The sequence below is a fragment of the Haliotis asinina genome, chromosome 2 (genome assembly GCF_037392515.1).
Source record: "Haliotis asinina isolate JCU_RB_2024 chromosome 2, JCU_Hal_asi_v2, whole genome shotgun sequence".
In the NCBI taxonomy this organism is placed as follows: Eukaryota; Metazoa; Mollusca; class Gastropoda; order Lepetellida; family Haliotidae; genus Haliotis; species Haliotis asinina.
In genome coordinates this window covers 9,391,322-9,406,062 of record NC_090281.1, presented here as the reverse complement: position 1 = coordinate 9,406,062, position 14,741 = coordinate 9,391,322, and the positions used below count along the sequence as shown (strand labels likewise).

The 14,741-nt window shown below is 40.8% G+C and overlaps 1 protein-coding gene across 1 annotated transcript; it reads right to left on the bottom strand.

The window, feature by feature from the left end:
• Positions 1-1,118: 1,118 nt before the first annotated feature.
• On the bottom strand, positions 1,119-14,222 carry LOC137273727 (uncharacterized). Its single transcript, XM_067806536.1, has 8 exons — positions 14,195-14,222; positions 13,746-13,793; positions 11,691-11,779; positions 11,038-11,106; positions 9,854-9,968; positions 9,388-9,723; positions 1,390-1,528; positions 1,119-1,302 (listed from the first exon to the last, which is right to left on the bottom strand). The coding sequence occupies exons 1-8, from the start codon at positions 14,220-14,222 to the stop codon at positions 1,119-1,121; spliced, it is 1,008 nt and encodes a 335-aa protein (XP_067662637.1).
• Between the last annotated feature and the right edge of the window lie 519 nt (positions 14,223-14,741).

Below are 14,741 nucleotides of genomic sequence, written 5' to 3'. Positions count from 1 at the left end.
TTCTCAAAATGAGGTACCACAGCCCTGTCAAGAACCTCCTGTTGGTAACGAACACCGTTAAGGTTGCCACGGATGGTAATGATATCCAACTTGCAGTTCATGGAAATGCACCCCCATACCATAACGGAACCTCCCCCAAAGGCCACAGTCTCCTGGATGTTCCGTGGAGCCATTGCTGTGTTCCTCTGCCTCCAGACCCGAGTACGACCGTCCACCATGTGCAGCAAGAACCGGCTCTCATCTGAGAAATGGACCTTCCTCCAAGAGGCAATGTTCCAGTGCAAACGGTCATTACACCAGGCCAGTCGGGCTGCCTTATGGGCTGGAGACAGTCTGGGTCGCTTGATTGGCCTCCTTGCCCGGTATCCTGCAGCTTTCAGACGATTCCGAACAGTCCTGTTCGAGATGGGTCTCCCTGGAAGCCACTCCTGTCTCAGTAAAGCTCTGTCCTCCCGGACTGTGGTCTTCCTGGGTCTTCCTGGTCTAGGCAGGTCTTTAACTTCATTAGTGGCCCGGTATTTTTTCAAAAGTTTTGAAATTATGGAATGATGTCGTCCGATTTGAGTCCCGATTTGTCTTAGAGACATACCAGCATTCCTCATGCCGATTATTTGCCAACGAGTGGCCTCTGATAATTTCCTACGTGCCATGACATTGAAATGAATGAAAAACCGAATGCAATCGACAACCTGCGCTTGTAAACACCCCAGGGAAAAAGTGCATTTTTCGAAAGTTGAGGTTAAAGCAATGCACGTGCGCTGTGCAAGCTTCACGCGCGTCATATCAACCCATGAAAAGCTCATGCTGTATGTCAATACATCAAAATTGAATAATCAATCATCAAAATTACTTCGTTAAACTTTGTTAAGTTTTTATGTGTCTTTGAATTTGGTGTTGCTTAATTAATTTCCATATGTATATATTGTTCGGCGTCTAAACTACATGACTCAATCGTATTTATAAATGTTTTGAATTTGAGATCCTCAGAATCAAGATCTTTCATTACATATATAGACACCATGCTCACTCACTCATTAATGCATGAAACAGGGACAAGAATCACAAACGCTTCCTTTTATTCAAACAATATAACACTGCTACAGACAACATGCTCAGTCTTAGTCTTCCCCAACATAAAGTGTGTGTTTGGCTGGGAAGATGTCTCTGTTACAAAGATCTGTTGTACAGCAGAAGTGACAGATGAAGGCGTAGTCCTGCCGGCCCGGACTGAAGTCAACACACTCGGCAGCATCTGAGGAGCTGATCCACCACTTCATCTCGCACTCATGTTTCGACGCACACCTGCAGGTACATCCATGTCTCCTTCATACGGACAGACTGCCTATAACATCCATTAAAGACTTATAAAGAAACATTACACGACAGTACCTTTTGGTTACACGCCGTGTACCAGGTTCAGTGTAGTCTACAGTGTTCATGCAATATGGCGACTGTCGTGGACAACGGATGTCAGACTCCCTGTCAGGAAAAACGCCGCATAACGTCCCATTGCACACGGCACATATTTCTTAAACAGAAAGAAGTGTTAGTTCCTTTAGATATTTGGATAGATATTGTGAGGATGTGTGTTTGTAGATAATAACGTCACTATAATTAAGTTTTAGTTGGTATGGTCACAAAAGTTGTTGAGTGTGGATTTGGACGCGCATCTTGAACTTAGACTATGTATTTTCACTTGCGAGTAAGTTTGTTACTCTCACTTTGTTTCTAGTGTTTTCGGTAAGATTCTGTAAGTCATGAAGGGATTCCGGTAAGTTCTAAAAGCAATAGTCCGTTTAACTCAAAAGCGGACCGATAAATTGCAATCTAACTCGAAAACTATTAAACGTAGCACACTCAATTAAACGCTGATCACAATATAAACGTCATACCTACTCTGTGAGGTTTTTGCAGAATTTTTGTCCCCAAAATAAAAACAAAGTTGCTTAGCATTCTATCATTAAAATATTCACACAGTTCACTGTCTGTTGCGAGTGATCAGTGCAGAGAAAGGGAGAGTCAGGTGTTCGAGAAAAACGTGCGCAAGTACCAATAACGTCATTTTTTCATTAACCCGTGTTGTACCGTCTCTATCCTTCCTCGCACACCTGGCTGTAAATGGGGTACATAAGGAATGGTTGCTGAGATATAGGAGGGACTACTACTTTGCATCTACGCTCATCTGTCTGTAAACATCGACGTTTCAAAAGGCCTCGTAGACACTGAACTTTCAAGAGCTGTCAACAATCTTCAGTCAGTGCGTCTATTATATACTGGGACTATTTTGGTGAGTTAGTTTTTAAGATTTGTGACCCAATATTTTAGATTTGTGATGCAATAGTATCGTGTAAGAATTATGTTCAGTCATCCACTGTAATCTTGTTTATTCAATATACAATGGAATATTTTAGACTCGTTCGTGTTTTTTTTTTTTTTTTTTTTTTTTTTTTTTGCTTGTTTAGAGGGGACTCACAAGCCTTTTATCTCAGTAATTTCTAAACCGTAACAATACAATACTGCCACCAATCCACCATACCCCTCCCTGAAGTTGCAGTTGCCTTAAGTTATGACATGTCCTGGAGTGAGTGAGTGAGTTAATATTTAACGTCACATCGGCAATACCTCAGCCATATCGTGACGAGAACGTTAAATACTGAAATGAAATATATGGATACTATAAAAACCTGTCAACGACGGACAGTAAAACAACTAGAATATCACAGCTGGGATTAAAACTAGTGTGGAATGTTAAAACTAATATCACTATTCCGACAATACAACATAAAATCAGGCTATAGATTGCCAACAACTGAAGGTAGATCACCATACTAGGGGCCATGGGGACTTACAGTACCTTTGCTGCCTGCATGGACCCTAGTTGGATTTACATCATCCCCTCAGCTGTCAGCAATTTAGTCACATCTAGCCAAAAGTTAAAAATACACATATACTACGATTAAGAACAGTGGAAAGTTTAAATTTACTGTGAATGCTCTTGGACTTACGTACCCTCTCAGGAGGACAATAATTTTACAATACTTCAACCCCCTTCGAGGGTACAGCCACCAACAATTCAAGTTACTAATCCAAACTTCCAGTAATTAAAATACATCTATTTACACAACATAACATTCAAAATTCAACCAAAAAATCAATCTCTTTTAAAAAACCAATAATTAAATATGAATTAACGCTAGTAAAAAGATCCTTCATTGTTTTAACTGTAAAATACTTATCCCTTGTGATGGAGAACTCAACACAGTCAAGCAGGATATGCTTGACCGTGGTTCTCTCATCACAAGGGATGCAAAACGGAGGATCCTCACCTTTCAACAGGTATGAATGGGTATATCTAGTGTGGCCAATACGACATCGTCTTAAAATAACCTCTTCAAATCTGGACTGACAACCCAAGTGGGTATAACCAATGTAAGGTTTTATCTCATGTAATTTATTTATACCCAATTGGGTGTCCCACTTCTTCTGCATCAGATCACGGATATAAGATCTAATGTTAGCTTTATAATCAGTGTTTTTTAATAAGAAGTGGCGTCACAGATTTGTTGAGTGCCGCCTTGGCAGCAAGATCGGCCATTGCGTTACCAGAAATGCCCACGTGGCTGGGTAACCAACAGAAGACGATGTCGTATTGGCCAGTAGCAAGAGTATTATACAGTTCAATAATTTCAATTAAAAGTGGATGTTTACAAGAATTATTTTTAATCCCCTGAAGGCAAGAAAGAGAATCGGAATAGATTATATATTGTTTACGTTTAGGGTGTCTTTGAATATATTTAAGAGCTGTTAATATGGCGTTAGCTTCTGCTGTAAAAATAGAACTATTCTCTGGTAATCTAGAAGATATTGTTCTGGATCCAATGACAGTGGCACAAGCCACTGCGCCACCGTCCTTGGATCCATCTGTAAATAAGGGTTTGTAATTGCTATATTTATGTTTTAATTGATGATATTCTTGTTTATATTGTAAGTCATTAGTTTCTGATTTTTTAAATGTCGTTAATGTTAGGTCAACTTGTGGCCTAACCAATTGCCAAGGAGGAGAAGAAAGAAGACGGGAAGGAGCTATGTTTTCCAGCTCAATGCCGGCCGAAGAAAGAAAAGGTTTAATTCTGTGCCCGAGAGGTGGAACAAGAGAAGACTTTTTGTTGTACAAGTCCTCGTAGAGAGGATTGAAAACACAGTTATATGCAGGGTTAGATTCGTTAGAGTATAGCTTCGTGATATATTGTAAAGATAATTTTATACGACGTTGTGTAAGAGATGGTTCATCGGCTTCAACATATAGACTGTCAACAGGAGAGGTTCTAAAGGACCCAAGACAAAGTCTTAGACCTTGATGATGAACAGAATCTAATACTTTTAAGTTGCTGTTGCAGGCTCCACCATATACGATGGAGCCATAATCAAGTTTAGAACGGACAAGTGATCGATATGGATGGAGAAGGGTAGCTTGATCACCTCCCCATTTAGAATTTGATACCACTTTCAACAAATCAAGTGCTTTCAGGCATTTAGTTTTCAGAGATTTAATATGAGGCAGAAACGTAAGGTGTGAGTCAAAAATTAATCCCAAGAACTTGGCTTCCTTGACAACTTTAATGGGAGTGCCATCTAGAGATAGTTCAGGGTCTTTATGTGGTTTGTACTTACGACAAAAATGTATACAATTAGTTTTCGATTTAGAAAATTTAAAGCCGTTTTCAAGACACCATTTATTTATTTTGTTTAAACATAACTGCAACTGCCGCTCTATGGTATGCATATTTTTACCACGACAAGAAATATTAAAATCATCCACAAATAAGGATCCATCAATGGAATCGTTTAAAACTTTAGATAAACTGTTGATCTTTATACTAAAAAGTGTGACTGACAAAATACTGCCTTGTGGAACACCCTGATCCTGATTGTAATGATCAGACAGGGTAGAACCTACGCGGACTTGAAATTGTCGGTTATTTAAAAATTTGCCTATGAAATGAGGCAAACGACCACGCAAACCGAAATCATGTAGATCTCTCAGAATGCCATACCTCCAGGTTGTGTCATATGCCTTCTCAAGATCAAAAAAGATAGACACAGCATGTTGTTTATTAATCAGCGCGTTTTTCACAAATGATTCTAAACGCACTAAGTGATCGACGGTACTTCTGTTTTTACGGAAACCACATTGTATATCTGTGATAAGGTTATTTGTTTCCAAGTACCAAACAAGTCGATTATTTATCATGCGTTCCATGGTCTTGCAAACACAGCTGGTTAATGAAATCGGACGATAACTGGATGGATCCGTATGATCACGTCCAGGTTTAGGTATTGGTACCGCTATAGCATCACGCCACGAAGAAGGAAATTTCCCGGATGTCCAAATATCATCAAATATTGATAAGAGCGTCTCTAAACAGAATTCTGGTAAATGCTTCAGGAGTTGATAATGTATGTTATCAGCTCCTGTAGCAGTGTCATGAGCTTGATCAAGAGCAGTATGGAGTTCATGAATAGAAAATGTTTCATTATAATCTTCCCCATTATCTGAATTGAAATTAATAGTTTTCTTTTCTTCTTGTTTTTGATACTGCTGGAATTTAGGTAAATAATTAGAAGAGGAAGAGTGTTTAGCAAGGGTTTCACCCAGTTTATTCGCAATATCTGATTTATCCGTAAGTAACTGATCTCCATGTTTAAGATGATGGACTGTAGATTTAGTACCCTTACCTTTAATTTTCTGGACCATGTTCCATACCTTGGACATGGGTGTCCGTGAATTTATTTTGGATACATAATTTTGCCAAGATTGGCGTTTATTCTGTTTAAATGTACGCCGTGCTTTAGCATTTAAAATTTTAAATTTATTCAAATTATGCACCATAGGATGGCGACGGAAATAATGTTCTGCTTTTTTCCTTGCCTTCCTAGCTTGTTTGCATTCATCGCTGAACCATGGTTTTCGAATATGTGGAACTGCAGAGGACTTTGGTATACACTCATCAGCTATGGAATTCAGTTCCTCAGAAAAACATTTAATAGCATCAGGAACGTCAATAAAACGTTCGGGTTTAAGTTTTTCAGCACACAGTGTTTCATATAAAGCCCAGTTAGCCTTTTTAAAATTCCGTCTTGATGATGGAGGGACATCAGATGGAGTTACAGCTTTTAATATAGTAGGAAAATGGTCACTTCCACAGAGGTCATCGTGGACTGACCATTCGAATTCATTTAATAGTTCTGAATTTGTAATTGACAAGTCGAGAGCAGAATAAGTCCCTCTACCAGGATGTAAATATGTGTTGGAACCATCATTATAAATACACAAATCATTGTCAGAACAAAAGTCCTCCAACAATTTCCCTTTAGTGTTTATATTTACACTACCCCAGAGTGGGTTGTGCTCATTTAAGTCTCCCATTATAATACAGGGCTTCGGGAGTTGGTCATATAGAGCTTGAAGATCAGTTTTGGCAAATGTCGAAGATGGCGAAATATAGAGGGAGCATAGCGTAAATGCTACATGTAAAGTAATTCTCACTGCAACAGCCTGCATATTAGTATTAAGTGAAACGGGGCTTTGAATAACGTTTTGTCTGACTAGAATGGATGGTCCGCCAGTGGCTCTATCACCCGGAGGTGAAAAACAATGATATGTATTAAAGTGACGAAGGTCAAATGTATCTGTTTGTTTTAAATATGTCTCTTGGAGACATGACGCTGAAGGTGTAAAATCTTGGACTAATAGCTGTAATTCGTGTAAATTAGTCCTCAATCCTCTGCAGTTCCACTGTACAATATTATTGGAATAAACTATCTTTTGGGGGGATTTATTGGGGATCTACCCCGCACTCTTTTAGAGGGCGACAAGCTATGTGCCCTAGAATGGACGTTTCCAGAAACGTCCATGTCTTCAAGAGATCCGTATTTATTGAACAATTGAATTTTGTTCTGTGACCCTTTAGGAGTTCTACCACTTTGATGTTTTGAAGCATCAGGCTTTGGCTTCGGTTTGTCGATGTCGATTGAGACTTTGAGTGTGACTGAGATGATGATTTGTGATCAGAAGACCTTGTGGTACTAGCAAGTGATTCCTCAGTCTGTGATGATATAGCAGGGTACAAATGCTGTGGAGAATCGCAATTTACCCAAGTCAAGGTAGTTTGGCAGCCTGTGGTTGATGTTGTTTTAGAGCTAGAAACCGATGATGTTTTTGCTACTGTTGCATAACTTTCTGTAAGATCAGATGTCTTTACCAGTTTTTTGGCCTCCGCAAAAGAGATATTTTGTGTAAATTTTATTTTATTGATCTCCATTTGCTCTTTCCAAATAGGACACTGTTTAGAAAAGGACGAATGGTCGCCTGAGCAACTGGTGCATTTTTTATAATCGCTGTCACAATCTTCTGTTGTGTGTGTCTTCTCACCACAGTGAGCACACACAACAGACAATGTGCAGGTAGATACACCGTGTCCATATTTCTGGCATTTAAAACACCTGAGCGGGTTGGGGATGTAGGTATCAACTTGTATGTTGCAGTAGCCTGCCTTCACTGATTTTGGAGCATTTGGACATGAGAAAGTAAACAGATACGTATTTGTGTTGACGGTTTCATTGTTTCTGCGAGTTGAAAAGCGCTTGACATATAGTACACCTTGATCCTTCATTTCAGATCCTATATCAAGTTCCGACATGTCATCAAACAATCGATCTCTATCTCTCACGATACCTTTACTTGTATTCAAGGTTTTGTGTGCAGAAACCGAGACGGGAATGCCCACGAAAGATTTAATATTCATCAGATTTGTTGCTTGCTGCTTTTTCCCACACTCGACTAGCAGGGCACCCGAACGTAAGCGTCTGATGTTCTTCACATCCCCAGCAATGCCTTGAATACCTTTGGATACAGCAAAGGGGTTCAACTTCAAAGGTGTCTTATCAGGAGTCTCAGTCACAATGAAACGTGGCCAATACTCAATCGATGTAGACGGTCTATGGTCAGTATCAACAGGGTCAATATCAAGTGGACGTTTTGTTTTTTTGGTTGGAGTTTCATAAGCCATGGTTAGTGTAATACGGTTCATCATCCGAGCTCCCCACCCACCACGGAGTATCACAAGGACAATGCTAAAGTAAGCGGGCTTCCAGCTTACAGCACCAAGGATACCCGGATGATATACTCCAGCAGAAGAATTAGAAATAATTAGTCTACCAGATTGGCCCATGAGCCACCGCCTTCTGGGCATAAGACTCTAGGCAAAAATTTAGAACTTCAAAAATGCATTTTAAAATTCGAAAAGCTCAATGAACAAATAGGCCAAGACCGAAAGTAAAAAACCAAATAAAATTTGTGCAATGATATATATACTCCATGCACAGGGCTTGGCATGACCAGCCGATTGGTCGAACCGGGCCCATTCGACCACCCGTCTAGGTGAAGTAAGGGCCAAAGTGGTGTGTTGGGCAATGGAACGCAGTTAAAAGCCCCAGTGCCCTCAACCACCAGGATCCCGTCCTCCACCGACACGGGACGCAACCCACGGCAAACGGGTTGGTGAACCAAATATCCCCCCGGGTCCACTACGGGGGTGTCGGCGAGCTCTTGGCGTTACCCAGCACCCACCACGAGGAGGTGGCTCGCCACGGGTGCCGACATGTCCTGGATGTTTGTATATCAATAAGCAACCATCCAATTGAGTCACACAATCACACAACACGTGCATACACCTAGTTGCGGGTGCAGTAAACTTGGACAAAGTGCCGTGACTATGTGTCCCAGTCCACCCAGCTGTCAATTGGGTACCTCGTTAGGATAAGAGAGCCACACTAAACTCGGTGCGTCTAGTGGGAGCAAGGGTTGTATACTCCCCAGGGAGTTGAGATTGAAATACGATGTGCTGTTGAGATTGACATCCAGTGATCGAGGGGAAAATACCAGCGCCTTGAGCATGCACTAGTGCGTGGATATGTGCGCTATATAAATATTCTATATCATACTTATAATAATAACAATCATACGCTTGTTGAGTTTCCAAAAGTACGCCAATATGAAACTGGGAACACCTGTTACCAAACGAATTATGTTGAATAAACCTCTTACGATTTGTAGGCCCAAATTTCGACACAAAAAAAGTAATCACGTTTATTACTAGTACTTACTAGTGTCGGGGCTTCTAGGTGGTGTTTGCTTTGGTAGTGAGACCGTACTGGATTCAGATAACTGTTTATACGGGGTGTTTGTTGTAACGGTTGTTCCTGTCGTTGACCGGTAACCCATGTACATTGAACTTACTGTCGTCCACCGATCTTTGCGTGTGGCTTGGGTTATATATATGTTGTGTAATGTTGTACTTGGCTTGTGGGATCCAGTTACAGGCTTACGTGTAACTATGACGGCTTTGCGTGTCGAACCTCTTAATGGGTTAGTGTGCGGTTTGCCTGTCGAACTAGTTCCTGCATGTGCATGGGGCTTATATGTCGAACCAGTGACTGCATGTATATGCATTTTGTGTGACGAACTAGTGACTGTATGTACATAAGGCTTGTGTGTCGATTTAGTTACTGCATGTACATGGGGCTTGTGTGTCGAACTAGTCACTGTATGTACATGGGCTTTGTGTGTTAACTGGGGTACGATGTGAGCTGCTACGGTTTTGTGTCCCGTGTGGCTTGCAGAAGTTGTCGCCCGTGGTGTAGGAAATGTGGACCACGCGTGCGCTGAAAAGAAACATATGCTTTTAAATTACAATAAGTTACAATAACTGTCACCAAACTACACTGGTGATGTACTTCAGAAGAAGTATGAGTACCAGCAAGTGAAAAATATTAGCAATATAAATCCACTTACCCCATTTACAAAGATGATAATTGCAGACGTTTCCATAGCAACAGTCTTTGCATGTCCTTGACCCTTGTACCTTCCACGTTACAAATGGGGTTCCCATTCCCTTCAGAATGCATTTCTAAAAACGAGTATCCAAATATATGACAATATGGAGGGAGCAACCAGCAAAGCGGTTTAGTTTTGTCCTTTAGTTATACACTGGAGAACACGAAGTCTGTGTCTGCATCTTTGAATCAAGAATCATAGAAAACACATTTAACGCGACTTTATGGGCCCCAACTACTACAAAGAGGACAATTGCGTCATCGACCACTGCAAATACCAGACCATGCTGCTTCGAGATCATAAGTTTCATAAACATGAACGAGTTTTACATGCTATAAACGTGAATATCCTTTTGAAAATAATGACATGGTGATATCTTGACGCAAGCACTTGTTAGTAGCTGTAAAGTACGGATATATGTGTGAGGCAATGCTAATATATTCTTCTTGACATTCGTTTATGATTACACGCGCTCTCCTACTGTTATAGTGCAAATATTTCACGCATAATAACTATAATATTTAAAATGTATACGAATTCACAAATATACCTATATTGCAATGTTTCGTTCTTTCCAGGCATAGACTTACTGTAGACAATAGATGACTGCACTGGGGTTACGTTGATCTACTTGACCATTTGGACCACCGGTGTCTAACAAGGGTGGAGCACGTTGGTTTCAATCCTGTTGCTGCCCTGTTTGGCTTTGATTGTCAGGCACCAAAGCTTGCTGATTCTGAAGGATCTCCTGATGTTGGCGGGATGGGGAAATTTCATCTGCTGGCTGCCTCTGATGATACATCTTCAGACGATTGTGATTCACCAGAGATTTCCATAATTTCATTATTGAACAATCTTGAAGTTTGTAGGTGTGGTTTGGTCCTACTTCCTGGATTGTAAAGGGCCCAATGAATTTCTTGGTAAGTTTACTACTGAGTCCTTTCTGGACAGCTGGAGAGTTAATGTCTACAGTAAGTCTGGCGGCATGTATTTTACAACCTGAGTGGGTTACTTCGTTTGTAAGAACGAAACATTGCAATATAGGTATATTTGTGAATTCTTATACATTTTAAATATTATAGTTATTATGCGTGAAATATTTGCACTATAACACTACTATGAAACTTATGGCGGCCACTCACCAGGCTTGGGAGACAGTCCGCGTGTATCCTCTCACCGTCATTACCGTGATACACCTCCATATAACACGCCTACAGAGAACAAGCATTTCGTCATATTTGTTTGAAGTGTTCAAATTTTATGTCAAGACGTTTAAGTTTCATGTCGGAGGAGTGAGTGAGTTCGGTTTTACGCAGCTTTTAAGAATGTTCCAACAATATCATGGCGGAAGACACCAGAAATGGTGTTTACACATTGTACCCATGTAGGGAATCGAACCCGGGTTCTCGGCGTGACGAACGAACGCTTTAACCGCTAGGTTACCCCACTGTACCTAGGTGTTGGAAGAAGCTGGACGAGTTTGATGCTGTCAAACGAAGGGAGCCATTCAGGATACCATTTAACAATTGGGCTTTTATGAAATTAGTATTGTATTAAGGCTTGGAAAAAACAAACACAATCCGGATAAAAAATTAAAACAATACTTCCAATTCCATAATAGTTCATATAGGTGAGAAACTGTAGTAGATTAATATCCTCCTAACTGTCGTGACTCCAGTCGCAATTAAATATTTCGGAGAGAAATCCTTCACCAGGGAGGTTAAAGACTACAATCAACACATTTGAATACAATACATCATTTTCTTTTTTCAGAGAGGCTCAAATGTTACTATACCCCTGGAGGATGACAGTCCTTTTTCGAGCACTCGTCCAGAGTCAGAGCCCCCCTACAGTGGTAACACTCGTGACTAGGCACCTGTGGTACTGTAAAAGAGGGCATTTTACTGTAAAGCACGCCTCACGGACACCGTAACAAATATGTGGAAACTGTAACACATAGAACACAATAACAGAAGCAGACCTATAGATTGCATGCGCTATCGGAAGACGAACATTGTAACAGTAGCCAGAACGCAGAAACAAGGGCCAATGACAGAGGTTAGAAGATAGAAACAAAGGCAGGAAAACGGTAACAGAGGCCAAATACAGTAACAGAGGTAGGAAAACAGCAACAGGGATCATACAGAGTATCAGGGATCGGAACAGAGTAACAGGGGACACAAACGGTAACAGGGGACAGAACACATTAGCAGGTAGACCCAGGGCCCATAAAGCTACCAGAGGTACTTCAAGTCTCCATAGTCTCTACTATTGTCATCTCCTTCAGTATTTGTCGATCTACGACCATGTTGCTGAATATAGAAACAGTGTGTTATATGCAAGTGTGGTTTACTCATTTATACATTTACGAATTTACAGTTTTCATGGCCACGATAGGGCTGAAATACTGCCGATGTGACTTTCAATTTTAACTCACTCCCTCCCTCGAGTGGATTAAAAGATATGTAACCTGGACTGCATGTTCATAAATACACTCTTCAAAAAAAGAAACGCAAGATGAAATTCAAGAATGATACTTTTATTGGTTTTATCAAGCAGGATTGTCATGATGTACGTGGATGTCATGCAGCACGAATATCAGGTACACTGATTGTTTCTGACGTCCAAAACATGAGTACAGCATGTGACTATAAAAGATCCAATAAATCTCACAATTTCAACCACGATCTTTGCAAGTACTGTACACAAAAATGGGACGTCTCAAGCCGAACGAAATCAGGCAATTGGACGATTGCAATCTGGAGAATCAAAGAGTGAGGTGGCAAGGATCTTCAACGTTCATCACAGCACAGTAACTTGATTGTGGAATCGATTTCGTCAAATAAATTCGACAAATGACCGTCCAAGATCAGGAAGACCTAGAGTCACCACACCTGCCCAAGATCGGTACATCCAGGTAATCCACCTACGTGACCACTATCGTACCGTCAGGGACACACCACAAGAACAGTTTGAAGCCCAAAGTGTGTCTTATCAGACAATCAGGAACCGTCTCCGAGAGGTAGGAATAAGTGCCAAACGTCCAAAAGTTGCCCCCTCCTTGACCCGACTACATCGACTTCGACACGTGAGATGGTGTAACACGGTGTTGCCATGGAACCTGGCAAACTGGAGGCGCATATGGTTTAGTGGTGAATCCTGTTATCTCCATAGGCGTCAGGAACGTTTTGTTCCTAACTGCATCAGACAGTTTTGTTCCTAACTGCTTGTCCAAGGCCATCTGACGGCCAATCGATACATCGACCAGATTCTCCGTCCGCACGTCCTTCACCTTGTTGACCGTCAACGGTAGTTCTTCCAAAAGGGCAACGCCAGGTTTCACACAGCACGTAACTACCGTGGACTACCTGGCCAATAACAACATCAATACCCTCCCCTGGCCCTCCAGATCCCAGGATCTAAACTCAATCGAAGACCTTTGAGATCAGATCGATAGACGGGTACGTCGACGCTGTAATCCACCACAGAATCTTCAACAGTTGTTCCTCATGCTGCAGGAGGAACGGAGAAGGATTTCACAACAAGACATCCAAAGATTGATTCGATCTGTACCCAGGAGGTGTCGGGCAGTGGTAGCAGCTGGAGGTGGTCATAAGAGGTACTTACTTCAACAACACCTGGTGGACAGTAGTAATGTCTGTGATCACTGTTATTCACATGAAATACAGACAAAATAGCAATACATTCCTCCACAAAATTCATTCATGTATCTTTGTTTTCCGCTTATCTACACGTCCTTGAATAACACTAATTTTAATTAAAGTTTGGGTTTTGCGTTTCTATTTTTGAAGAGTGTATATAAATGTCGTATTATTTCAGCATCCATTACCTTGCAGACCTGTTGACACCAGAACCGGAACGAGGAGAAGTACAGTGCCTGGAAATAATGACACTACATTTTGGATGTTGTAGTCCAAATAGAGGTCAGAACTGACATGGTACCGACAGCCATTTAACATCAGCATGGCAAAACTATTTTTCGATTTCATGAACCCATTCTGATACGTGGTGTTCAGAACCATTGCGAGAACATATTGAAAGAGGCCACACCATTGTTGTTAGGCAATGAGTCTATGATTTTAATCTCTTCTTTACACACATCGACAAGAAAACTGCAATATGGTGCCGATTACAGTTGTCTCAAAGAGAGGCCATGATTAGAACCTGTGTAAATGATCTGATTTTGTCAACATTTATCGATACTGTCGTTTATAGGTGCAAGGATGAAATATGTATCAAACTTTTTATGTCTAATTTCGGGAGAAAGCTCACACTTACCTGACAACATCCTTATATTCCATGGCATTCTGACACCAAGTGAACCGATAAAAACTGATAAAAAACTGGGTTAAACACGAGGTAACTGCTGCATGTGATAGTCTTGAAATATAGTCATGTGTCATATTAACCACCAAACTCAGAGGATTAACCTGATACCATAGGTCGCTTAATATTGCAATTATCTGGGAGTTTTCTTCACAAATTATATAAAGGTTCAAGGGAATGATGCATAATTTGCTGTTGACAAATTAACTAGAAATGTGTTTGGATTTCATGTATAACAGAAGGAGCCCCATCCCTCTGATTCTGACGTGTGTGCGTGCATAAGTGCCTGCATACATGCGTGCATGTACGTTCGTGTGTGTGTGCTGGTTGGTCACAAGCAGATCGCTGTTGTTACTTGTATTGTAATATATTGTAATGGTGGATCGTAAATAACTTGTATTATGGTAAAACGGTTATGTATAATCTGCGTGTTGTCTAATGAGGCACAATGACTTTGTGCCGTTTTTATTCATTTTTAAACTCATCCAGTACTACATTG